Source organism: Lasioglossum baleicum, unplaced genomic scaffold, assembly GCF_051020765.1.
Source record: "Lasioglossum baleicum unplaced genomic scaffold, iyLasBale1 scaffold2195, whole genome shotgun sequence".
NCBI classification, from domain to species: domain Eukaryota; kingdom Metazoa; phylum Arthropoda; class Insecta; order Hymenoptera; family Halictidae; genus Lasioglossum; species Lasioglossum baleicum.
Genome location: NW_027471254.1, coordinates 1 through 27,461, shown reverse-complemented (window position 1 = coordinate 27,461; position 27,461 = coordinate 1). Strand labels below are relative to the sequence as shown.

At 40.9% G+C, this 27,461-nt stretch overlaps 4 protein-coding genes and 2 pseudogenes across 4 annotated transcripts; 4 read left to right on the top strand and 2 right to left on the bottom strand.

The window, feature by feature from the left end:
- Positions 1-3: 3 nt before the first annotated feature.
- Positions 4-1,194, top strand: LOC143221301 (uncharacterized; the record flags this gene model as incomplete). Its single annotated transcript, XM_076446777.1, has 2 exons — positions 4-681; positions 769-1,194. Coding segments are annotated over 2 exons (1,104 nt in total), but the record flags the coding sequence as incomplete, so codon positions are not given.
- Positions 1,195-3,873: 2,679 nt separating this feature from the next.
- LOC143221302 (glucosidase 2 subunit beta-like) lies at positions 3,874-5,489 on the bottom strand (the record flags this gene model as incomplete). Its single annotated transcript, XM_076446778.1, is given in 3 exon segments — positions 3,874-4,547; positions 4,620-5,405; positions 5,408-5,489. Coding segments are annotated over 3 exon segments (1,542 nt in total), but the record flags the coding sequence as incomplete, so codon positions are not given.
- Positions 5,490-7,063: 1,574 nt separating this feature from the next.
- LOC143221304 (OTU domain-containing protein 7B-like) lies at positions 7,064-9,190 on the top strand (annotated as a pseudogene).
- A 5,677-nt stretch (positions 9,191-14,867) lies between these two features.
- On the top strand, positions 14,868-15,518 carry LOC143221305 (protein JTB-like). The gene is made up of 3 exons (XM_076446781.1): positions 14,868-14,923; positions 15,047-15,280; positions 15,365-15,518. The coding sequence occupies exons 1-3, from the start codon at positions 14,868-14,870 to the stop codon at positions 15,516-15,518; spliced, it is 444 nt and encodes a 147-aa protein (XP_076302896.1).
- A 77-nt stretch (positions 15,519-15,595) lies between these two features.
- Positions 15,596-17,303, top strand: LOC143221303 (glutathione S-transferase C-terminal domain-containing protein homolog). The gene is given in 12 exon segments (XM_076446779.1): positions 15,596-15,668; positions 15,671-15,891; positions 15,893-15,938; positions 15,941-16,033; positions 16,036-16,449; positions 16,452-16,544; positions 16,547-16,603; positions 16,606-16,757; positions 16,759-16,911; positions 16,913-17,042; positions 17,045-17,260; positions 17,263-17,303. Coding segments are annotated over 12 exon segments (1,689 nt in total).
- Positions 17,304-19,435: 2,132 nt separating this feature from the next.
- LOC143221299 (ubiquitin-conjugating enzyme E2 R1-like) lies at positions 19,436-27,309 on the bottom strand (annotated as a pseudogene).
- Between the last annotated feature and the right edge of the window lie 152 nt (positions 27,310-27,461).

Sequence of the window (27,461 nt, the reverse complement as noted above, 5' to 3'; positions counted from 1 at the left end):
GACAGCCTAGAAGCCATAGAGGCGCTGACCAGCGACGAGTCGATCGAGCGTAGGAGGAGCAGCTTCGAGCTACGCGCTCGCAGATCCTCCAAGAACATATCCAAGTCGTCCGAGAGCTTCGAGCTCTTGGAGCAGACGCAGATCGCCGCGGAGACCGTTCAAGAGCTTCAGAAACGAAGCAGCATCTCCGATATCAATCTGTCTCGAGGGAGAAGGCTGTCCAAGAGCATATCCAAATCGTCGGAGGATTTCGAGAGGATCGAGATAAACGAGCCGAAAGACGAGGAAGAGAACGCTTCCAGGGAGAGCTTCGGCAAATGCTGCAGGAGGTCCTCGAAACGGATGTCGTCCGAAAGCTCGGATAACCTCGAGTCGGACGACAGGTTGGAGAATCGGAGGATCAGGAGGACACCGAAGAGAATACCTAGCACCAGCTACGTGGACATCGTTCAAACGGACGACCAGGAGGAGGAGAAGAGATCGGTCACGGTTAGGAAGCCAACCAGGCTTCAGAAATCGTCGGAAAGCTCGGAACTCGGCAGTACCGACACCCTGGACTCCGAGAGGAGGAACAAATCGTCCGAGAGCACCGAGACCTTGGACAGTCTAGAGAGGGACTTGGAGCAGGATAGGAAACAGGAGGACCTAGCGGACGCTGTCGCGGAAAGACGCGATAAAAATGTACGTTTCCCTTGAAAATCGATCGTACGCGATCGATTTTATATTTTCAAATGCTCGATGTGTAATAGAGACTTTTGCGTGTTTCAGGATCCTTGGACCAATAAATCTATAGTGACGTCGCATTCGGATCAAATCTCAATGGCAGACGGTACAGACGACTCGAAATCGTTGATCTCACCGGACAAATTCTACTGGCGCCAGTCGTCGGAATCGAAGGAGAACATCGACATTCATCAGCTGCTAGCCATCACGATAGTTACCAGAATGGCCGACAACGGCAACAACCAACGAAGCTCTGTGATTTACCCTAAGAAGAAGCAACAGATCACCACGTCGCAGCCTACCTCTCCGGTCGCCAAGCAGGAAGACAACAAGATGATCTTCGACAATCTCCTTGTCAGCAAGAACGACGAGGATCTGCAGAATATGTTGAACGGCAATATATCCGAGGTATCCACGGATACGAAGAGCTTTAAAGAGAAGCTGATCATGTTCGAGAAACTCGGCAAATGAACACTACACGCATCCACCACACGCGATAAACGCATCGTTTAATTGATTTTCGCATGTTGAACACAGAGAGAGGGAGGAGAAGCCGATACCGACGAGAGAAACTGATGGAAACGATACAAAGTCTTTTTTCCTGTAAACTTTTTTATATCTAGATTTCATTTGTAGACCGAACAGGCCGGGAACGACGAGGCATCGTTCGACCACGATCGACTGCTTCGATACTATAAGGCGGACAATAACGTGAAATTCTTTACTTCGAATTTTTATAATATTTTTCATAAAACGTGTCTTCGTTTCGCACTCGTAAACGCCGATAAGGTAGAAAACGGAAAAGGAATATAAAAAAAAAAAAAGAAAAACGTAAAGGAGAGTTCGTCTGTGGCGAGAAAGTTCTTAAGGTCAACATGTTTAAACGTAATTGCTAACTGTAATTAGTTGTGAATCGTGTGTTATTTAACTTCTTCCGTTGCAGTCGTTTTTTTTTTTTTTTTTGTTTTCTTTCCTCCTTGTTTACCTCGTAACAAAACTCACGTACACGATGAGATTGCCGGTTATGCCCAAATGCAGTATTAGGTGGTGCGCGATACCGCGAAGCAACATACTCGCGCGTCGCGCTTACGAATACTTCTCGTGTTAGAAACTTAGTGTTTCTTGTTGTACAGTAGCTTAGAGGCGCCAATAAATGTGTTTCGTTCCATTGTGTAAATACAAAGGAGAAAAAACCCCGTTGCAGAATTAGACACGATCGCGGACGAAAAGATACGAATAAAAAGAATAAGAGAAAGAGAGAGAAAGTACTAGAGATAGTGGAAATCGAAGCGATGTGGCAAGTGTTGTTCAATGGCTAAGCGAGCCATGAAGCGAACACAGGGTATGTTGTTAGAGAGAAAAAAAATTATAGTTCGAAAATCGTTCATATCTAGAGAAATGTGTTGCGGTAATCTTTGAAAATGCTGCCTTTCCATACCAATCTAGTTGTTTCTATGTGTCGATATCGAGCTGCGCGAAACTGACAGAGACTATTTGTTAGATTTCCGATCTACTATTTTCCAGATTCTGAAAAAGCGAAGATGCTTCCAATTCCTTTTGTATGAGTATACGATACATGGAGCGTATTTTTTGATTTTCGATTAACGACTGTACCCGTTTGGAATAATCATGAATTCCACGTTGTGGCCAAATATATAATCGTGACTTTTCGTCGTGTACATTTGAAGGGAAAAGGCGGATCATCGTGGGGTGAAAAAAAGACATTAGAGTGTATCGTCCTCTGTCACGTGGCACCGCGTGAAAGGCGAGATACAACTTCTCTTCGGTCTTTTAAGTGCCTTAACGAAGTACTGAGAAATCGACTGGTTGCGAACATCGTTGGATAAACGCGCAGATACGTTTATCACTCCCCTTTCTCTTGACCACTGTCCCTTTTTAGTTTTCTAGCTGATTATAGACGTCCCAAACTCCAAAAGATACGCGTAGGTTGTTAGATTAACGACACATAAATAGAAAATTGAATTAACCATCACTATAACGTATAAGAATTCGCATAATTGAGAAGGATATAAATATATATAAATAAATGAATATATATATATATATATATATATATATTATATGTATAAATATATATGTATACACACATATGTATATATTTATATTTGTATATATATATATATATATGTATAACAGTATATAAATATATGTATAAATATATATATACATACATATACATATAATACGAAAGAGTAAGATCGCCCGTTTTGATGTAAATAAAAGCTGCCATCGTAATTACAGTTCGACAACCAAACCTTTTTTTCTCTTTATTAAACCCGCATTCCGATGCACCAACCACGGACGCATCTTTAAAAAATTACAAAATATCTCGACACACTAAATACAATTTCTACGTTACACGTGGCAATTTAGGAATTTGAAAAATGGTTTGTATTTCTTTATTTTTGACATTCTTGCATTTGTGTTCGTGTAAGTTTACGTGTGTGTGAGACTGCGCGCGCGCGCGCGCGTATACATGCGTGTGTGTTTGTGTGTTTGTGAGAGAATGATTGTTCAGTTCGTTTACTTTGATAAGAGTTTTGTAAATCTTGACAAGAAATGTGATCGTTCGATCGCGTAGTGACCTAACGACGAGTAAAGCAGTTTAGGTCATTCTAGTTGGACCTCCTCGTAAAAATTTGTCTCGTACAAAAAGAGGAATGTACAACAGTGACATAATATTGGCAATGACCGTGTAACAACGATTTTTCATTCACATATCACGAATATTAAAATGTCTTTCTACGATTTAAGCAAACTGAGCTCGTCGATAACTTACGATCGTGTTATCGGCTACGAATTCCGTTGTTTAGTATACAAGTACAACGACAAGGAATTTCTAAGCAAGGACGAATAGCAGAATACGGATTCAATGTTCGATGTCATTATCGTTACGTAACATGCGAGGGTTGACTAGGGCCTCTTATCGACTTATCTTTTATTATTTACCTTTGATAATAAAAAACATTGTGCACTTCACGACTGATCTAGCTTTCTGTGTTCACCGTAACATGTTAAGCATTCAAAAAACAGGCCTGTTATTCATCCTTGCTATTTATGTCCTTTATGTTTCAAACTCATATAGTCGCATGTGTAGTATTACATCTTGCGCATTTATACGATATGAATTTATAATTCGTCGTGTAAGTCAGCAGAGTCCAAGCTAACATTGCACACGGCTGGAGTGGAAAATTCCATGGCGTATTCACATCGATTAGGTTCCGACACTGAGATTAGTTTATTTTCTTTACCACAGGTTAAATTGACTACGGTAGAACGAGCAGGCCCATTCCAACAGTTAAGGCCCCTATCGTATTTCATCCTCGAATACTTTCGTCCTTCTGGTCCGTTCCAGTCGTTCCAATGACCCAATGTAATGTCGTTGCCACCGGCTTTCGATCTTTGCATCGTTTTCGAAAACATGCACAAAGTGTACACGTATTCTAAATTTGTATACTCGAAGCATACACCATCCAAAGATGCGAATTCATGCTCAACACCAAAATCGCGATCTAGTTTTTCTTCGAATTTTCTGATTTCCGTTATTAACTCGTTTGCATTTCTTTCCGCTGCTTGGAAACTCTCGCGTGCAACTGTTGCTTCATCGATGAGAGCCTGTGTTTCTTCGTCATATTGTACTTGAGGTTCTTCGGGTTTCTTCTGTTCGTCACCTGCCTCGCCAGCCTCTTCTGCATCTGAACCATCGTCCTCTTCTTTCTCTTGCTCGGATCCTTCTTCCATAGGTTCATGAATCTCGTCGTCTTCTTCTTCTTCTTCTTTTTGATCGGATGGTTTAAACACCCCTGAAATTAGACGTCAATGCATTAGGTAGTCGCTAGAAGAATAAGAAAAAGAGCCTATCGTTAATAACCCACCTTGTTCTAGCATTACGAAAGGCTTGATGTTTGCCCATGCCGAGTCCATGAACTCTTGAAGGTCAATTTCTTTCTTGTTATTTAAGAAAAACATTGCCTCTTCTACAGTTACAACTCCGTCGTGATCTTTGTCAAATGTCATCCAAGATTGCAGTTCTACGGCTGTGACAATACCGCTGTTATCGGAGTCTAATAGTTTGAAATAATCCTCTGCACTCGTTTCTTTCTCTTCGTCTCCTTCTTCCGGTACAGGTTGCTCAGGTTCAGCTGGTTTATACTTTTCTAAAGCAGCACTTTCCCGTTCTTCCGCTTGCGTCTTCAATAATTCTTTCTCTTTCTTCAAAAGTTCTGCGCTTTCATAGTCTGCGCGTAATTTAACTAAATGCGCTTGATAATCTGTCTTCAACTTTTTACCCTTGACAACCATTTCCATTCTTATCTTGTTACCTTCCCTGATTAACTCCTCTGCCTTTTGTTGCTCTAACCAAGCTTCTTTGCCAAGTTCGTTACAATTATTTGGACATTCCTTACCTGAATTATATTCATCACTGGCATCACAGCAGTCACAGGTGCCATCGTTTATCCAGGTGGAGGGTATGTAACGAGGCTTATGACCAGAATTTTCGCAATAAAATGAGCCGTTGGTACAAGCAGGGGTACCGGGTTCATCACTGCCATCAGCGCAGTCACAATAATTATCGTTCACGTATGAAAATGGTATTAATAAACTTCCATCGAGACACTGAAAATCACGATCCGGGGAATAAAGAGAACTTTTCGCGATAGTATGCCACGAATTTGTAAGACCTTAGAACCGGCTACGTGGCCCAATAGAATCAACAGATTAACTGATAGAGTAACTATTAAATGTATTCCCAATTATTCATCGTTATTCCTTTGAATTTTCGTATCTACTATTTAAGAATCTTTATTCTGTCGCTCGTAGCGAACTATCAAAACTTTCCTGACAAAATCGACCAATTTCTTTGAGGTTTACAACGGACACGAGTACAAAATACGTACACTTGTGCACGCCTACTATATCAGCATGGTCGCGTCTTACGTTCAAGCAAGGTAGACGAACTACAATGTCGAGAAACGATAACCTGTGGCGCTACGTTGCGCGCAAGTTAGTAAATCAACCTAAAAGGCGGCTTATTCAGTTGCGTAATATTATAGTTTTTTAAATAAAACACGGTCAATCAAGAATGTTATATATTTTATTGATAAAAGATGCAAATAATACAATCTTTGCGTAATCGAAGTTAATATAATCCGCTTCGAGCTATCGAAGAAACACTTATCTCTCAAATATATGATAATCGTAACGAATTAAACAATGCAGTACTTTAGTTCTTATCAAAGCGGAATTATTGTATAATCTGATACCGATAAAAATAAAGAGCAATAATGCACAACCCGGTTAAGATCATTGATTGATTCAGGTATGTTTTTCAATTCTAGAATCGCGATGTATTTGAATATAGGTGGCGGTATTATGTGATGCGCAATGCACACTTTCAAGGTTAAATGCATTTCTAAGTAGCGACACAATATTACGAGATAAGCGGTAGCGTAAATGATTTTTTTGCATTTCAAAATTAATCGCGTTATCCTGATCGCATCAACCTGTTTACTGGTGAGTGGGAACACTACTGCGTAAATAATAACAGTGTACCACTCGTCGTCTTGACATGTGACCGGTTTAAAGTTTCACAGTGACTTCCGTGCGCAACAATAATAATTCGCTTCTTACTCTCCTACCAGCTAGTTTCGAGGTTGCGTGCTGTAGGTTATGTTGTGTTTATATCACCGCCCGTACAAACAGATTCTTAGCCGTTTTTATACATTGTGGACAGCCTTCTTAAGACAGTCTTTAATATCGTGGTGCGAAATATGAGAAAGTGCACGAGCAGCTTGTGCATCGTAGACCAATTAGAATACTATTTAACGATACTCTACTGCTACGCTCCACTGCACTAATTCGATATACGGGCCAAGGTTTGCACTTTTTAAATAATCATACCCAACATAGGTACATATACATACAAGCTGTCTCTTCATATATACATACATATATGTCGTCATGCATCCGCATTTACTTACTTTCGATATTTCGTACCCCAAGGATTAAAATATTTTCTCATCACCTGCAAATATTTCCTTCGTTTACACTTATGATTAAATTTGTTACATATATAGTAATTCTGTCTTATTTTTTTATTAAATTACTAATGTCACCTTGTCCTATTTCTGTATACCAATGTATAGGATGTATATCATTGTGTAAAGCCATTTAACTGCTCTATTTGTTTCAACTTTTAATCACAAATTATATAATGATTCACATATATACTCTGTGATATCTTGTTACCATTGTTGTAACTGTATAATATCATAAATTTTAGATGAACTACTACTTTATAGTGCAATAAGACAGTGTAATGAACGTAGGACTGTCCACATACGATGGTTTGGAGAAAGAGACAAGTTCTAATAACGCATTGGAAAGTGGAGGAGGAGCTACAAAGAAGCTGGCTAGAGGTATATCTCGAGCAACTGAAAATGCAGCCATTGTATCCTATGCTCGTTCTCAGTTAGCTACTATAGGATCTTTAGATACTCCAGAATTTACATTCTCACTTCCTGATTTAACTGTATACCCAGGTACGCTTTATCTACGCTTTACTATAACAATTACAATTATATTTTCCGTTATATTTTACTAATTGAATAACATATTATACTTAGATTCGTTTCGCCAATTTTTGGAGAAAGATTTGATAGAAGGTGGGTGTTTAACTTCTTTGGAAACTGCTGGTCGTTTAAATTGGTGTGTGGGGGTAAAAATGGAAATAACAGAGTTTTATGGCCTTTGGCAACATCAGGAGATGGCAATTGTCTTCTACATGCAGCTTCTCTTGGCATGTGGGGCTTTCACGATAGGCTTCTTACACTAAGAGAAGCACTGCATAATACCTTAGCTAAAGGAGAGTATAAACATGCTTTATTTAGAAGGTGGAAATGGCGTCAAATGGGCTTAAATGCAGCAGCAGGATTGTCTTATACAGAGGCAGAGTGGTTAACAGAATGGCAAACTATTGTAGATATGGCTTCTCCTATTTTCAGAAATCAAACTGCTACTTCTTATCAAGTCTCGAAGAAGTATGTAAAATTTCTGCACCTTTTTCTTGTAGAATTTTACTGTTATTAAATATTTATGGAGTTCAAACTTTATAGGTACATGTATTAACTTTGGCTCATGCTCTTGAAGAGGCCTATAATAGTAATAGCAGAAACTATGTTAAAAGATGCAGAAGGTGTAGCTTAGCACCGATTCCATTTGGTGGAGTGTATCTACCGCTAGAAGTATCCCCGTCTCGTTGTCATAGAACCCCATTGCTTTTAGCCTATCACTCGGCTCATTTTTCTCCTCTTGTTACTGTTGACGGAGCAAGTGATTTTGGAGAAGGTTGTAACGAAGGTGTTAGCATACCCCTTATAGACCCGATACAGGTCAATTATTACCGGTTTTATTCGCGGTAGATCCTGGACCTGATTGGGATTGGGAAGAAGGTTCCCGAGATTTGTTAACATGCCAGCAAGATACGGTAATTCGTTGTCGTTAAAATTGATTCTGAATGCGATATGTATATTATATATTAAAATATAATTATACGATATTGATATTTAGATGGAATTTTATTACGACAATATTTGGACTGTGAATATCAAAATTTCACATCAGAAGAATTGATAGATTATCCGATACTGATGGTTCACTTTCCAAAACGGCAAAGCAATTGCTGGGTGTTGCTAAACAATTCGATCAATTGAAATCCGTTAGTAAAAGACTGTGGTCTATAACAAAGAGACCAAAGAGTCTGCCATCAACGGCAGGCGGACTTTCTACAGAAGGTTTATTATGTGTAAGGATCAGAAGTAGACGACATCAATATGTAGATCAGATGCTTCAGAATTATCTTCAATGTGCTCACGCAAGGTACCGAAATCTGTTACATCTACATTTCCATTTCGTTTTAATTATAGTATACGTACTACGTGTAACCGTACTCTACAGGTACCTGCAAGATCATAAAGTTGATGAAACTGGTAGTGAAATGAATTATGGCGCTGGCAAATCCAAGTTCTATGCTGCAGTGATCGAGATAGTCATGCAAGTGTTAGCAAATTGTTACCGACCAATCCGAATAAAGATCGTACACTTTACCTTTCGAGGTAGTACACTGTAATATATTTTGATAAACTATAGAGCCCTGAATGTATCGATTAACGTTAATTATTCTTTTCACAGATCCACCTTTTACAATGACCAACCATCATCTCATAAATCGGGGCCAGAATTATGGAATAGCAACAATAGTTAGGCGTACGTATTCAAATATTCATTGTAATTATTTTGATTATTATTAATATTGTAAAACTTAGATAACTTGCTATCATTTTTAGGCTACTGTTAAGGATGTCGTAACGAAGAATGCCAATTTTTCGGTTCAGCGGAAAATGATTACTATTGCTCACAATGCTGGGCAAATCGACGTTATCGTTGAAAAGTTATTTTCAAACGATACATGACAATAATAACTCTTCAATATTATTCGAATTAAATGAAGTATAATCGGATTTAGACATAACACTAGCCATTTTAAGGTGTTGCTTGAAAAAAAGTAATTGTCTCGCCAGACTTTCTTCTTCCTGCTATGTTAATCCATCATATTTTATTTTTATTTAAAATTGGGTTGTATTATTGACTTTCGATAATATTAATTTCTGTCACGTATTTTGTGACAATAAAAAACGCTTTCTCCTGAAAAGCACACGCGCATGATCTAATATCGTAGTTATCATTATTCAAATTCTGATCATTTTCTTTTTCCTTTCTTCATCTTTATTTATTTGTAATTATCTCTTTGAAAGGCATATCAGATAATACAGGGTTTACCACTCTCTTTGACATATATACATAAAAATATATACAAAATTCCATTCATACATAGCTTGTAAGGCTGAATCTTTCTAAATAAAAAAAATTATATTTTCAAGTAATAACACCCCCATTTCCATGACAAGCATACAATTCTGGACCTTTTTGCACGTGCCTTCTATATCGCATAATACAATAAATTAAATACAAAGACATATGACGATAATACTCGATTTTCAAAGCTGCGAAGAAAAAGCTGTTCTCTGTCGCGACTACCTCTATCGCTTTTAATATAATGCTTTATACAAATTAATCGCGCTTTGCTCGAAAGCCCACGGACTTTGTAAGTAAGATTATCTCAAAAAGCGCGGGTTTGATATATTAAATCGATATTAAATTGGTTATTGTAATCAATCTTATTGCCTGATGGCATTTGTTCATGTAAAATTGTGTGAAAAATAAAACATATTTTTATAATCTGTGCGTTTTTTATAATTTCTTATTAGTAATATACATTACAAACATTTGCCAGAGTGCAAATTCATTAAAATAAATTTTACGATGAATCTAATCGAGTTCTAATTACTAAGTACACTGCACGAAAAAGCGTTAATACATTCTGTCTGAACCTCGGAAATATAATGATATTTCCTTAGATTTTGGGATATAATGTTTTATCCCAAAGAATTACGAGATGAAAATGTAAATTGTTACAAATCAATAAGGACGTCATTATTAATGGAATAAACCTTTTACGTAAAAATGCGTCGCAAGAATTTATCTATCTTCAAATAAATTTTCATTTGGTTATATTTGCTGAACATTTAATTTTTTACCGTTGCGCAATGTACGTACAAAAAGGATTTTTCAACGAAACCGACGCGGAAGGCTAAGCCTGAAATAAAGTTTAATTCAATTTTACATCAACAGTATAATTCTATGTAAAACGACATTTTGTACATATATCGATATTTTACATTTCCATTAGTATGGAAACACAAAATAATTTTGATAATTAAAAAGTGTAGACTTGAATACATGTTAAATGCTATTTAATTATATTACTTAACTCCTACTAGATATTAAATATTAATGTACAATTGTTTATATACTGCAGAGTAAATTACTACTTTCTTAATAACTATCTACTTATGTGAAATACCTGTCTAATGGAAAATCTACACTCAGCTACCTATTAAAAAACTAAAGATGTAATAAACTCTGCAATAAGATAATTGACTGTAACGAAAGTTAAACGCTATTAAAAATAACTTTATGCGATCTCTTCGTCAAAGTACATTTTCGAAAGTGTAAATTTGTTGCCTGTTAGTTCCTAATATCGCGCAATTAATATTCAGAAACACGGTATGCAAGAAGACCTATCCTGAACTGGTAAGTTAAGTACACAAAAAATATATTAGTACTCGCGAGTACGATAATTACCCGCGGTCACTGTGCTCGTAAAAAATTCTGCTTAACACAATCAGTCATCCGGATCTTTTATTCTACAGCATAATTGAGTGACCGGAAGAACAAAAACGCATGCGACTCACTATTAGATGCGAAGAATATCATTATGAAGGTTGCAAGCACGCAAGTAGCCACCTCGAAGACCATCACCATGAGAGTAGCCATCAAGCAGGAACCACTGAACCCCATTGAAGTGGATCCCTCGAAAAATCTATAAAACGTGAAAACGGGGAATGTTATAATTCGTTTCTAAAGTCAGCGTTGATAAAGTCAGCGTTGATTAGTTCAAGAAAATAAATTAATGAACTTAAATAGCAATAAATTAATGATATAGAAAGAATTAATTAAATTACGGTATACAATGATACTTACGTTATTGGCTTTTGAAGCATCGTTGGATCTTCTCGAGAGACGCACAGAAGTATGGATATATGCGGATAAAGGAAGAAAAATAAAAGACTATTAACGCGTCAGTTTAAATTATGCTCGGCGAACAACACAGGCTCTAATATCGCGTACAAATTTATTGAACAAAATTATGCGCAGCAAACACTGACTCTACTCGCGTCTGGTTATTGCAATTGAATTTAGTTAGGGCTCTTCGAAAAAATGTTTAAAAGAAACTATAACGAAACAAACACTGATTCTACCACGACCACATTGTGCGCGGTCACAAAATGTATTCTGGAAGTAAAGTTGATAAATGGTGAGAGGTAGAGTAGGAGAAAAAGCAGAATATTTTCCTCACGCGTTTCCTTTCTCTTTTAAATTATAATTATAATAATTCAAAGATGTTCGCAACGAATCGAAAGTTCTCAATCAAATGTGCTTGCATCTTGCGTCGAAAGTTAAACGTGTTATTACGATTCATTCGTAAAAATAACGAAAGTATTGGCAATGACTGATTGTCAGTATTCTGAATAAACTACGAAATCATGCATATTACGTTATGCTACATATTAATTATGAATCGCAAATTGCCTATAACGAGACGAATTACACGAGACGACTCGTACACCAAAGGTTACCAATAGTCGAATAAAAAGATAATACCTACGCTTACCTTTGTTACAGTAAATTAAACGTTACCAAAGTATCTCGAAATATCATTGGATTAGCCATTGAGCATCGTGGCATCCATAGTGTAAACCCCTATTCCTTTGAAGTCATCGCCAGTCCGCTGTAACCAACCAATAGTATGCACAAACGAAAGTGAAAGATTTCAAATAAACGTGTAACAACATCGAGACCGATTATAAGTATGAAAATAAAGCAATAACCGAATTCGGATATTCACTGTCACAAAAAGCCGATGATACCAGCTGGCGGTAATTGGAATATTCAAATGTAGAACCAAAGAAACAGGGACAAAAGCGATATGAAAGATGATTCAACTTTATCGTAATAACGTCCGATAAACGATTTAGTAAATGAAGCTAATAATAATGTATGAATGCTAATAAAAAGAAATGAAAGTACTACGCAGCCGATAGGTCGGACACTTGGAGCGAGTTGATACGTCTTATCGTCGCGACTTTCGACAGTGGAATGACACCCCGCACCGCAGTTTCGCTTAGCAATTTCCAATTAGGCGCGAAGGCTCGCCTCTCCTATCACCAAAACCCGCGGGGTAACTTGAAATTTTGAACTTGCCGGAGTTTTCACGGTCAACAAACTACGCGAGACCAGTATCGGATGATCGCGATGTGTTTTCGACGCGCTTTGTTTTTGCTCCACGGAATCTTCGTGCACGAACACAATCCCTCGATTTCCTAGAAAAATCAGCTGCTCGAGGCAATGTTTTCATAGTGAGCATTATATACGGATGTTTTGAAACGCGATACCTACGCTTAGAATATTTTCACGCGTTGGTTAAAACTTCGACAGCTGATCGAGACTCGAATTAAAGGTGTATTTTTGCCGAGCAATTTCAATTATTCGTCGCTCGAAATTGTGGATAGTAAGCGAAATCTTTGATGTTTTTTTAAATTGGTATTTCAGTTCGTATGGTACGCAAGCTCGCAAGATAATTAAATAAATTTCATTGAATTCATTTCATACGTTCAACGTGATGACTCGATGATGTTTTCGTAGGTCACTTTTCCTATTCGGATACAAACCCTTTCAAGTCAGTGTTCATTTGAATCATGCGTTGGATCGTTGGAATCATCTTCAGGTCCTTGCGATATCAATACGAGGGTGTATCGGCTCTAATTATCCCGTGTACCTATGCTAATACGACCGGGATATTTTGTCAGACTTCTTGGGATGTTTTATAATTGGTTCTTACCCTACGAAGCAGAAATATGATGTGTTTTTGTGGCTTACACGAGCGATACTGAAATATAAAAGTATCTAACACACAAGAGTTCCTCGCGTAGTCGCTCTTTTAAACTATCGCATCACACTTTTAACTTTAATTCTTGTCTTACTCGCGTTTCTTTACATCTACACTTTTCCTTTGAATCCCATTTCTTAAAAAACCAAGGTTTACTTGAGAATCTTTTAAAAAATATTAACGTTACGAAAGTGAAATATTAGAATTTAATATACCGACTAGTACTCTCTTTCGTAAGACACTAATAAAGTGACGATAACTTCACTTTTTTGATTTCGCTTTACGTTAGATAAATGTATCTATGATATAGAATGCACCGATAAGATGACCAGTGCATGGATTGGATTTCAACTTCGACGTAGTAAGACTCGGTAATTGAAATCGTTTACCAGAGATACCTCTTTGGAACGCTATAACAAGTCTAGAATTACACAATAAAAATATAATACGTACAATTCGTTTGAAATCATAAAAATTCCGTTCAAATCTTGAGAATGTAGAACAAATAATAATTATTGTATTAAAATGTAAATTAAAATAGATATGTTATTTGCCCTTCGTTTTCTCTCTTGGGGTTATGATTATTTATCCGACATGACTCTTCAATTTCAAATATATATATATATATATATATATATATATATATATATATATATATATATATATATCTAAGTAAGTAGCTTCAATAATGTAATGATATTATTATCCTTTTATTTAGAATGTATCAAAGTAAAAATTTATTGGTAATTTTATATTATTAAAGGATGACTTTTGAAAGTAATTTATAAAATTCGGATTACTCCGAGTAAAAAAAAAGAATCTTACACCTATTTAATTTCATTCAACATTAAAGATGAAAATTTGCTTATGTGTTCAGAATATGTACAAAATAAGATTAGATCGCAAGAAATTATCGGTGCACCTAGTTGATTTTCAAATTAGAATTAATAATAGTTTATACGAGGTATTGTAGAAGTATACATTGAACTTTGAGGTTATAGGACGTCCTGTTTATCATTCCTATTTGTAATTTCGTAATTGAAGTTAGTTTTAATCCAGCCACTGTTAATGATACAGTCTCGTTTCGTACTGAATCGGTAGCATTGGAAATGACTCTAAAATGGTAAAGAGGTTCTAAAGGCAAGACGTGAATTAAAAAATGCGTTTAGTGATATGTCTATTCTATATCTTGTTCGTGGTCATACATGAGTACTCATTTTTCGATCAAGTAATGTAAAAATTAGGAAGTTAACAAAATGTACTCATATATTTTCCGTTATAATTTTTAATTCCCATGCCATCTTACAAGAAAAATGTATACATAGTTAACTATAAAACACGTGTTACCTACACGTATTTAGTAAGAACAGTGTGATTTTATAAGTAGTTTTAGATTTATTTACGACATTGTTTCAAAATTTTGTACATTTTTCTCATGAGATCACGTAACCTGGACCAAAAAAAAGCAAAAATTCATGAAACAGTGTACATCGAAATGATCGAGTTATGTACGAAAAAGCGAATGTTAATTGGCATTACATTATTAGGAGGGTTTAGTTTTGTTTTGTATCTTATCCTATACTGTAGCTATTTTACAAATATTAACGTATCGTTATTTAACAGGCATATCGTTTATATATAGTAATACTTTTTAACATTACATTTTCGTTTCAGATTGACAGTGTTGGTATTAATTGTTGAAAGTCATTGGACCGATAATCCTAGCAAACTTTATTTGGAGAATTTTGAAAATAATACAAGATGTATTTCTGGGGAAGAATATGAAGTAACATCGGAATGTCATCCGTGTTCTGCTTTTGAAATAGCAAGTAAAAGCATTGATATATGTGTTCGTGCCAGGTACAAAGAGGTTGTGAAATGTAAAAGTGGTGAAACTATAACGAGAAGGTAAATAATTTGGTCTATTTTCCTCTTTATTATAACCTTAAGGAAAATGATGAAAATGTTACGATAATAATGTGTGTAATTCAGTTGTGACAGGGTAGCTTGGTTAGAGAAAGAGTATTTTGGAAGTTTTGAGGTATTTATGTTCCTTTTGGCATTAACTTCCTGTATCAGTGTTTATTGGCGAGAGAATGTCCTGAGCAAAGGATATAAGAAAAGTAGCCAGACAACTGAGAGCTAGTGTATAGCAAACATTTAATAAATAGCTTTTTATTTCCTTTATTCGTGTCTTTATGATTTCTCAGGCGGCTAAGAAAGATGACTGATACTTATTTGGAAGTATATTCTTTGACAGAATTGTGTCTAGCGCCAATAGAAACGATAGTAACGTTGTTACTGTAAAATACTGCAAATCTAAGATTAATATTAAGCTTGTTCCAAGCAAACGGAAACCACATGAACAAGCATACACCATAGATATTTCCACTTTTGTATATGAAGTTATAGATACAAATAAAATTCCATATTCCGCGATTTCATGCGAATTACCAATTATCGTTATTAATAAAACTAGTTGCATCGCGGGCCTTTGCGCGATACTGCGACAGATAGTTTAAAGAGGTAACGACAGAATATCCAACACACTATTGTCGGAAGTTATTAGATTTAAAGATTCGTGTCTGACCGCTTGTTCAGAGGCAAGTGTTTGGACAAAGTTCTGCGAGGTAGATCTGATTCTAGCTGTAAAATATTTACACACGACGATACGATACAAAGCAAATTGCCTTCGAGTATGGCGAGATTCGAATGTCATATGTCGCAGCCGGTCAGGTTGCACAATTTATACAAATACACCATGTCGAAAAAGTATTCCGATGAAAATGTAATCTCGCGAGACGGAACGCCGGAGCATACGTACGCCGAAGGTTCTTATCTGACTTTGGCAGACATAATTATATTTGTCTGTATTCACATTTTATTGACCGTATTTTCGAGTGAAACAACAATGAAGTTACTTCCACTGACTATTAAATGGTATAAAAGAATGATTGAAGATCAGATTATACTTGACTGCCTCGAGTGTTTGCCATTGTTGGAGAGCCAAGACATGACTAAATTCAATTACACGCTTCCTGATGTAGCGAATCAAAGTTTATATAAGAGTGATCCGAAACGTATAAACCGAGAAGTCGCATTTACACGAAACAAGACGACGTGGAGAATTCGTTGGAATTGTTCAAAACCTTAAACATACAAACCAATCTCGACTCGAGCCGTTCGGTGCAGAATTAAGTCTCGATTGGTCCTCGATACCGTACGACGCCACTCTGAAGGTGGTTCGTTGCCGCCTACTCGTTTACAAAGGAAGCACGAACAATTGCAAAATATGTGTAAGCCTGTCATGAAGTTGGCGAAAACGGGAGACATAATAGTTGACTTCTGTTCTGGTAGCGGCCACTTGGGTATCTTAGTCGCGTATCTTTTGCCCACATTGTACCGTTATACTGTTAGAGAAATAAGAAAAGTCGCTGAACAGAGCCAAAGAGAGGGTGAAGAAATTGAAGTTAACAAACGTGAAATTTTATCAGTGTAATTTAGATTATTTTAAAGGACACTTTGATATCGGTATGTCGTTTGCATGCGTGCGGAGTTGCAACTGATTTAGTCATACAACAATGTATAAGAGAAAATGCTATTTTCGTGTGTTGTCCTTGTTGTTATGGATCACTGCACAGTTGTCATCATTTAACGTACCCTAGGAGTAACATTTTAGAAGCGAAATAGACGAGGAGAGATACATAATACTTTGTCACGCTGCGGATCAGACGCACGACGAAAAAAACGTGAAAACAAATCAAGGACACGAGTGCATGACTATTATCGATATCGATAGAAAAATACAGGCTGAACAATTCGGTTACAGAGTGTATCTTGCTAAATTTATACCGAAGACGTGTACACCGAAAAATCACATATTCGTAGGCATCCTAAGAAAGAAATTGTAAACGTCGAGCATGTAAGTTAATTTTACGTTAGACATTCACGATGATTTTGAATACAGATCGATTTAAAACTATTCTTGTTATCTGATGAGACATTTTCAAATAAAGATATGTTTTACTTACCTAAAGAACAAAGTGTTTTCTTATTATTATTTTTTTTTTAAATCATCTATAAATTCTATCGATCGACATGTCGTGCGAAATGAAAAGTTATAGTAGTGCTTAAACTATTAACGAAGTGCGTAATTTTGTGGCGCTAGTTTTATTAAATTGTACGAAGAGATTTTATTGGTATGTACAAAAAAAGGAGAAAAGAATTACGTAGTATACAAATTATTAGCGTTATGTCAGTGTCTTACACATTTTTATCTATTATTAAGTAGCTAGGGACAACATGAAATGAAAATAGGTTTTACAGTATGTCAAGGAACTAGGGAATATTTACTTTTTGCTATACTACTACAAGCGCTGAGTATATGCTTCCTTTAGATAATATTGTAATTTAAATATTCTTTTGCTTTTATTTTACCGCTTAACATTTTTCAACATTTAATTTTGGTCTTTTAATAAAATGGCTAATGAAGAACGAAGATAGAAGTACCATTTACACATTTCATGTCTTTAAGATTGGGTTTCATGTACTATTTACAATTTCAGTCGTACGAGCACAGATACGTTACCACAGAGTAGGTTAGCTGTATCTGGTATTCCTTTCACTTAAGTAGTAAGCTTATGTTTAAGTCAACTTCACCTACAAAGCTTCATCCCCGTGTGAAAGATAATACTTAACATCAAGAGATCTTAATAATCGTTATAAGCTAAACTAACTTTGTGGATGTAGCGCAATGCACGTAGAAGTCCATAAACGTACTTCAGTACTTTTTCTCAAAAGAATTTAGCGATATTAATGATAAATCAGTGAAACTTAAGATGTATCGTCCATAGCAAAAAATTATATTCTACGTTTAAAAATCATGAATAAACAAGCTGTCCAAAGACCTGCCCTAAAATGTTGCATTAATTCGCACAGGACAATCTCGTAGATCTATTATAAGAAGTACAAGTATCTATAATAATATTTAAACTTATATAAATCTGCGTGTATATAAAAAAAACAAAAAAAAAAAAAAAAAAAAAGAAAATGAAAATTATTAGGTATAGAGTTTCGATCGAAAAGAAATTTATAAACAATATACCTGTCTTAAAATTGACGACTACGAAGAATGTTTTTAACAGGTCTTTTTTGGCAGTTTGTTACTTTCTCACACATCCGAATTTCTTTCTCAACTTTTGGCTTTATAGCATAAATAATCATACGAACGGAAAAATTTAATTTTATTCAATGTAAATTTTCTCGAAGATTGGAAATGTAGGATCAATTGATATACCTACTGATAATTTCAAATACGACACACGGATAAAGAAGACTTGAGCCAGCCCAATCATTGTACTTTTCATTATGATTAATTTTATCGAACGCTGATCACCGTAAGGGTAAATCAATTGGTCCTTTTTCCTTTTACCTAGTTAAAAAGATCGACGTGCCAACCACAACACAACAAGCACAGTGCTCCTAACAAAGTACTTATTTTTATACCGTATATTGCTTAAGTTAAAGAGCTTATAAACACGGCATTCTCGATAATTTAGCATATTCTAGAATTCCGAACAGATATTTCCAATTTTATTGTTCAAGGATTCCTAAAGTATATATATATATCTAAATATATATATGTATATATATGTATATCACTTTTCAACGTGGACCGTTCTAGAACAAGATCTCGTTTCGTCGTTTTCGCGCCACAACGTAACGAAAATTTAACCGAGATCTTGGCGCGATCAAAAAGAAATGAAATCATTCACCGTGAGGCTGTTTCGAGCTGAGATGATCACGTTGAACGACATAACGGCGAATGATCGGTGAAAAAACGCCGTGACATGGAATAAATGCGACGATCGGCGTCGTCTCGAAGATACGTTCCTACTTAAACATCTAACGACGAATAAGTTCTGTTCGAACGTGTACTTGAATTTTAGGTGGCACGTCTGAAAAGAGAGAGCGTCCGGTTTAGAAGCCCGTTAATTTATTAATCTATACAGAACTGATAATAATTAGCGTTTTCGAGTTTATTTAGTTGATCCAGAAAATGAATCAAGATTCTCCGTTGCCACTATCGTCATCGTCTTCGTAGTCGCTGGCGCACATTTGCACGGCATCGTCGTCGTCGTCGTCGTCGTCGTCGTCCAGCTCGTACTCGTCATCATAGAAATCCGTCATGTCTAGCTGTTGTTCAGCTGGCCTTGCGTGAGTTTTGATGCAGTAATCTTCCAACGTTACTGGTACGACGATCCCCTCTTTCTCGGCCTCCATCTTCGCCGCCTGTGCTTGTTTTCTGTAATCGACAAACCACTTTCTTGGATGTGCGAGCATCTCTTTCTTTGCCCGACCTTCCTATCTCCAAAACACCAACGGTTTCCTCCCTCCTTCTCTAACTTGCAGCCTTTTAAATCTATATGACCTACTTGTGTGACGCGATAAATTTTACGTTACACGACCGCATATGTATCGAATATTTATTATTGCGGTAATGTCGCAGACAGAGAGAAAGAGCGAGAGCGAGAGAGAAAGAAAAAGTGTAAATGTCACGCAGGCGATAAATGAAAAACTGCAGGATGCGGAATAGATCAATATTATTGTACCTTATGATATTTTCATACTCGTTGTCTTTACCCTTGGAGTCGCGCAGCGCCTATACATTACTGAGGCATCCACGTTGGCAGGGCTGAATGTGTTGGGCTCGTTCAACAGCGAAATCACCGACAACAGGATCGTCCTATTCCAAAACCAGAACTCGTTTATCGTTTTTGCATATCGTTAGCTCGCACATCTAATAATAAGCAGCATAATCTCAAGTACGTATTTCGAAACGCGTATACTTAATATCCGTGCAGCTTTTTAACTTTCAGCCAGAGCTACTTGTATTTCCACCACGCTCACCTGACATTCTGTGTTGGGTTCCACCTCTCGCATGGCAGTTCTCCACTCTGTGGATCATCTACCGGTGGATGCAGGATCGATATGCATAGATCTCCGCTCTGCGTAAGACAACAGAAATGCGAATACTCGAACCGGAATAACTTTCGGTTATAACCCGGAGTGTAGACGCGCTAGCAACACGGGGTCGTAGCACGAACGAACTTGGAGGACAAAAACGTGTTTGAACACATCGGACGAGTAAACAGCTTGGTCCCTGAAACGAATCACCAAGGGCGGGAAGATAATTTTTTCGATCGCAGAAGGAGAAAGAAGGCGAGTTCCGCGTTAACCGTCCGTGAGGCCGCGTTGCCCAACGTGGAAACGTTGCCTGGAATGGGTCGAAGGACAAACCTTCCTGGTGTCTTTCGCGAACCTGAAAATCCTTGTCCAGTCCCTTTACGCGCCATATTCGGAGCTGGAGCCGCCTTGGCTCTTTCAGAACCGCGCAAACACGCCACGACACTCTGGATCGCAGAAACTTCTCGGCTCTCCGTTTTCCCTCTCGATCGCGTCGAGAAGATCGCAGAAGAAGCAGAACGATGTAACCGATCGTTCGCGATGGCGGTTGGTCGAAAAGAGGTTGCGGCCACTCCGCGACACCGGCTCATTCTCATTCCGTGCGTCATCCGTCACCGCGTGTCTGATTCATTTCGCGAAATTCACGTTCTCATGGCCGGGAACGATTCGATTGGTGGATGGATTTCGCGCGATTCTCGTCGAATATCTCGCGATGGCGACCGCGGAAGCCTAGAACGTTGGATGCAAATCTCGCGTGACGCAAGGAAACGTTTGCTCTGGCAAGTTGAGCAAGAAGCTCGTTCTCTCTCGATCGTGTTCCACCGATTCCGCAGCAGCAGAGGCGAATATAATCGGATGGAAATCGGATTTGCGCGATACACGGGCTAATTTCTCCGGTAATGAAAAGCGCAACGGGCGCGGAAACGCGATTGTTAATTAGATTTAATCGACAGGCCACGGACGGCCGTAACAATGGAGGAAACAACGCGACGATACACGGCGGCCGTTGAAAGGAAGTCGTGTGCAGTTTCTCGTCTGTCAACGTTACCAGCCGACCACTTCCGCATCCAGCCGGTCGAAACGTCTACTAATCTACTTGGTAATCTCGATTAGCATTTACACGGGCGACTTCTAGCACCGTATGTCTTCGTGGAACGCTCGTCCCGGTTCACTGAAGCGTTTAAACCCGATCGATCGCATAAGGAATGACTACATAAAAGCCAACAACGCCACTCGCGGCTATCAAGTGTTTGCGCGTTTCGAGTACGCGCAACTTCGCGCGTATTTCCTCCGCCGAAACCTTTTCCTCTTCCGATTAATCGCGCGGCGATCGCGAAACCGTTCAGACACGCGGAGCATCGGATCGCGATCGCGGATCAATTCGCGAATGGTTCCCCTTTCGAGAGGAAAGCGCTCGTTCGCGAATAGAAGACTTTCACCGTCGTTTGTTTTCCGCGCGCGGACCCATTGTTTCCTCTGCCAAACTGTTCCGCCGAGCACGCTATCCTCGATTTTCGCCATGGACATTCTCTTCTTTTTATCTCGCTTCTTCCCTTTTTTACCCGTAACCTGCCCGGGAAGACGAGTAAAAGGAAAGGAAAGAAAAAAAAAAAAGAAAAAAAGAAGGAAGAATAGATCGTAAGGGAAACGAGTACGCGTGAAAATTTACGCGCTATCGAGCAGCGATTTTACGAGCGCGAAGAGATGGAAGTGGGTCGTTCGACTTTCCGGAAATCGGAGCTTGCGAAATCCCGCGATTCGCGTGGAAGTTGCGCGCGTGTCGTATCAAGATCGACCGCGGTGCCGATAACAGCCGAACGTGTGCATTTCTTTTCTTTTCCTGCTTTCGATCGGCCTCGGTTACCTGAACGGAACGGTGCAGAAGGATGCACGAGGATATATATTCGAGCAGGCTCTTTGTGGACAAAAGCATGGCATACCGCAGTGCCGTTGGCGAGTGGCCAGCCACGGCAGCGAGAAAGAGAAATAGACAGCGTCCTTCTGATTCTCAGTCCACCGCGATTCCCGAAAATTCGCGGCCACTATCGCGCCCAGCAGCGAATCTCTCTCTAGATCGCGGCGCAGCTGCTGATCCATCAACCTTGTCCGTTTCGCCAACCGACCGTGCGAAAGCCGCCGAATCTAAGGGAGACGCGCAGAGGAAATCCGAGAAGGAACTTTTAGGGAATCGTGGAATAATTTCCCTGCGTTGCGAGGCGGATGGCAAGAAAGGAAACGGACGCGAGACAGAAATGCGGAGAAATTCCGTGGAAAGGAAAAAGGAACGGCGATACGTCGGAAAGGATGCGGTTGATTTTTAACGGTGTGCAACAGGTCGTGCGAAGTCTCGCCGGATTATGGGCAAACGCGCGATAAACTTTTCTTCTCGGACAGGCGTCCGCTCGCTTCGCTCGTGGCACTCTGGCCGATGATCGAACGCTTCCGAGCGGTGGCAAGCGAAAATAAGTCCCGTATTTGATGCGCGATACCCGAAAATATCCGATTTAATTATACGACGCGAATTTCGATATAATAAACGCGGACACCTCTTTCTCCGTCGTCAGCGGCCATTCGAGGGCAATCGGTGCAATTTGTATCTGGCTGCCGCGACGAGTGGCCATCAGCGTTTATTTTCCGCTAATCACGAGACGAGAGGAGGCGAGCGGAGATTGGAAATTCGGCGTGTCGAGAGATTTTCAACGGATTCGACTCAGTAACGCGCCGAGAGAACCTCCGATGTTACGGGCAAAACACCGAAGGAGTAAATTTTTAAAATTAGCGACGCTGGCAAAAGTGAGAGAGCGAGGAGAGGGAGCGAAGCGAAGAATATCTGTGTTCGAACGAGGTGAGAACCTTGCCGAGCACTGGTCAGCCGCTAAAATAGACCCCTCTCGATCGGACAACTACACGCGAGATCGTTCTTCTAGATTCTCGCGAATTCGCGGCGACTCGTATCTCGATCATTGCCAATGTCGGCCCCGATAATCGCGTCGGAGGAATTGCGCAAGATCGCGGGAGGAAACGCGCGGCGGCCGATGCTCGATTTAACCGGAAATCCGATGCATAGACGAAATTATTTTTGACGAGGTGACTGAACCACTTTCGCGCCTCCGATCACGGTGAATCACAGCGAAACGCGCGGCCGCGGCGGAGAGAAGCTGTGTCCTGATCCAAACAGGAAGCCCCACAGACGATCAACGCTTCTAAATATCTTGACGGAACGCGTGGGCGCGCGTCCCGTTTACGCGACAGCCTTTTCGGAGTACCCCTCCTCGGGTCTCTCCACCGTTTCTCGCTCGAATATTCCAGGCAGGCCGAGGGGAATAAATCGGGAATGAAAGCGAAGAGGAGGAAACTAGAGAGAATAGCTAGGAATTTCGAAGAAGAGTCGCGACACCCACCGATCCTCTCCGCGCGACGTGACTATTTTTTTCAGTGGCACTGGAACGCGATCCCTTATAGCAGGTAGCCTCGGTGTTTTCTCGGTGTGCCCCGACAGAATCCTGTCCCGTTAATGCCGGATCCGGGTCCTAAGCGCGACCTTACCCGACAGCGTTTCCACCTTACGGCCTTAGAGTCGGTCGTAAACGGCAGCACCTATACACGCGTGATTCCTGCGGACACAGAGCCGAGCGGACCTGCGACACGCGTACACACGCGCGCCTCTGCGCTCGTCTACAAAGCCAGATAGACGGAGGTAACCGGCGTAAGCGCAGACAGGCAGCAACCTGAGCGCGCGCGTGAACCTCTCTCTCTCTCTCTCTGTCTCTCTCGCTCTCTCGGTATGCCGGTGCACGTACAGCCGGTCAGACGTTTTACGGTTCGTCGAATCTTGAGGCGACGACCTCTCCGCCGAGGGCAAACGAGCCTACGGATTTTGTAATGATTCCACTTCAACGCCGGCCGAAGAACCGCGTATCTGAACCCGAGGAGAAGTGGGTGTACCAGGGTCAACCGACTGAGACGCCTCGTATCGTGCAACATCCAAGCGTACCGGTTGATAACGCACACTCGAATGGGGAAACGTAGCGACGAAAGAGACGCGAATTGGTCGAAGAGAGGAAGGGTGGGTAGCGCAAGGGTGGAGGGTAAAAGGAGGACGAAGAGGAGAACTCGGCAGTTTCGTTAGCTATGTCCGTTATCTAGAAGCGAAAAAGGGGAAGAGACTCGCGTTCCCTTTGTTTCCCAAGACGTATGGTATTATCTAGATTGGAGCGGCGTAGCTGTAACTTGTCATTCGACAAACAGTTCGGTGGGAACAATGGATTGGGCCGGCGATAGCCGGGGGAGGGAAAAATTCGCGCGGCGGGGCTATTATTGTCTGGACAGTGTGCCGTGTTTACAGCGCAGGCCGTAAGATCCCCTGCGGAGCAAGAAATCTCTCGCACACACGTGACTCACGTGGCGAGACGAGCGCGGACAAAGGGACTCGGTAGAAAGTCATTCGGTCGTCATTGAACCGGCCACGGTTGCGCGGAATTCGCTTGCCTCTAGTTCTCGAATTACGCGAGATATCCGTAATATCTCGGTGCGCGCGTGTAACGACCGTGTTTTCCTCTCTTCATCACCGCGGCGAGGCAGAGGCGGGACGACGAACGACGACGCGTTAAGCGTCGGCGGGGGAAAAAAAAAAAGAAAAAAAGGAAGGAAAAATCGACCAACGCGCAAATGCTTCGATTGACTGATAATTGCGCGCGGTGCCGGTTACAAAGTGTATCGAGGTGACAGGAAAACCACGCGTCCGACCGTCCATTGTGTACTCGTTGAACGAATCACTGGTATTCTCCTGCGTGTTCGCGGAGGATGAATCTCGGGAGGGAAAGGGAAACGGGAAAGAAGGAAAAAGAAGGAGGAGTAGGTGGGAGCGCGTTGGCCTCCGCGTGAGGACGAGACGTATGAAAAGTATCGGACGGAGGGAAAATAGCGTGTGCGAGAGCGCAACGGTCGCTGGCGTATATTCGCACGATATAACGGAACGAAACTTTCATCGGGAAAAGTTGGCCGTGCTGGTGCAACGATAAAGCGCGTCTTACCTCGTTACCGTTTCTTTTTCTTCCTCCTCGCTCGCGGCCGCTCGTTAGTCGCCTATCGAGGATCGATTATTACGTTACGAAATGTCGAGTCGCTTTCACCTACGCTTCGCGCGTTTTTCCGAACGAAAACCGAGGCTGGCATCTCCGCGCGTGGAAACCTCGCTGCAAGTATCACTCGAATAATTCCCCCCCGGCGCGTAGCCATCGGCCATTGTGTAATTAATGCGTGCTACTCGACGCATGAAATTTACGTGCGTTTATTCCCGTTAGCCGCGGCGTGTTCGCCTAGTCTCTCGACGTCCCTTCCAACAACTCACTGGACACACGGATGTCCAACGAGCTTTGGGACGGTCGTTGACTCTTCGCTAGTCGCCGAAGGGTCAAACGGAGAACCCGCGAGAGATGCGCCGCGAGTCGATAAGCCTCGGAAACCAGGCACCTTCGGTTCCCGCCATTTCCTTTTCCTACCTCTTCTTTCCACGGACGCTGTCTCTTCGAAGGATAAGAGCTCAGCCGCGATTATAAACCTGATACCCGATACGAGACGATCGGCCGGAGAGCAACGATCTATAAATAAAGGATACTTCTTCCATGGGAAATTACGATCGATCGATCGGCGATTCTCTCTGCGATTCTGGGGCTGGTTGGAAACTCGGCTGACTGCTGGTCTCGCGGAGTCCTTCGCGGCGACCACGCCGCGGATAGAACTCTCGGAGGGTAAGGGAGAGAGAGAGAGAGAGAGAGAGAGAGAGAGAGAGAGAGAGGAAATGGGAGAAAGCCGAAGGGTAGAGCAAGGGGAAGTCGTCGGGCCGGGAGAGAAAGATTCAGCGACGGCCACGGATCGGATAGGGAGAGGAGAGGAGGGAAAAACAGCGGAACGAGGCGAAAGGGGATGAAAAGGAGAGGCACACGCGGAGGAGAGGATCGATAATTCCGTGTATTTACTCACCTCGTATACGTTTGGATGCCAAACTTTCGTCATAAACCGAATGCTTGGTGGACTATACGGATAATCCGGCGGGAATTTCATGTGTGCCTGAAACAGAAAGAAAACGGAAGCGCAGGGCACGAGTTAAGATGTCGGTGCGTTTCAGCCGCTCGGTCGATAATCGGTTATGCAAATTATCAAAGGAGCTCTCCCCCCGTTCCGGGGTTCTTGGAAATTATTTACAAGTCATTTGCGAATTGCTCGAAGCGTCCGGGGGAGAAAAAATTCACCGATCGACGCCGACGTCGGCTCGGGCTCCAGGGGGGTGTGAATTTGGCCGGAAAACGAGCAAGGACCGAGAGGGCCCTGTAAAATTCGATCTGTTTCGCGTATCGACGAGGTCTCGACAGTCCAACCAACGAATATACGCGGCGCTCACCGTTAGCTTTCCCGCGACGACCGAGCGTAATGATTTTACGCGGAGAGAAAAAAAAAGCCTCGGGACAAAGGAGACGTCGTCGATAATGGAGGCATAATGAATACGCGGCATTGTTTGGATAATAACCGGCGAATAACGACAAGGTATCAGCAAATTGACGATCATCGGAATCGTAGCGAAACGTGGCCGGGAGAAGGGACGCGTTCCTCTTTCCCGGCGCGTTCTACGCACTTGTGTTGGTGCAGAATGAATCCATTTCGCACACAGGGTGTACATAAGGGTCGTCGGGATGTTGTTGGCAGACTTTCGTCGATGGTTCGCCGACGGGACGCTATATTGATCGGAACCTGGTCATGGCCCAAATATCCGCCTCGTCCTCCGGGATACCGCGTCCTAGAATTAACTTACTTTCTATCCGGCCCCTGTGTTTATCTTTCTGCGGTAAAATTATTCCTACCGCAGGCTGGATCGCGCGTCGAATTAATTACCGGGCAGGCTGGAGTACTCTCGCGTCCCGGATCCGCGTCGCGACGCTTCCTACGCGAGCCTACGCCGTTCCTGTCGGCGCAAACTGACAATTTCGACACGCGACTTTCGATACCGAGCCTCCGTTAAGCTCTCCTCGCTCTCCTCGAGCGAAGATAAGTCGCGGAAACGTCGGGTTAGCTTTGGGTTTAGGCCGGATCGGTGAATTTCCAATCGTTACCCGACTCGATCCTTCCC

Excerpts from the sequence above, each read along its gene's own strand:
- LOC143221305 (XM_076446781.1), top strand. The coding sequence starts at position 14,868 with ATGATCGAGTTATGTACGAAAAAGCGAATGTTAATTGGCATTACATTA. Across the intron at positions 14,924-15,046 it reads GGCATTACATTATTAGGAGG|ATTGACAGTGTTGGTATTAA; the intron begins GTTTAGTTTTGT and ends TTTTCGTTTCAG. Across the intron at positions 15,281-15,364 it reads GGTGAAACTATAACGAGAAG|TTGTGACAGGGTAGCTTGGT; the intron begins GTAAATAATTTG and ends TGTGTAATTCAG.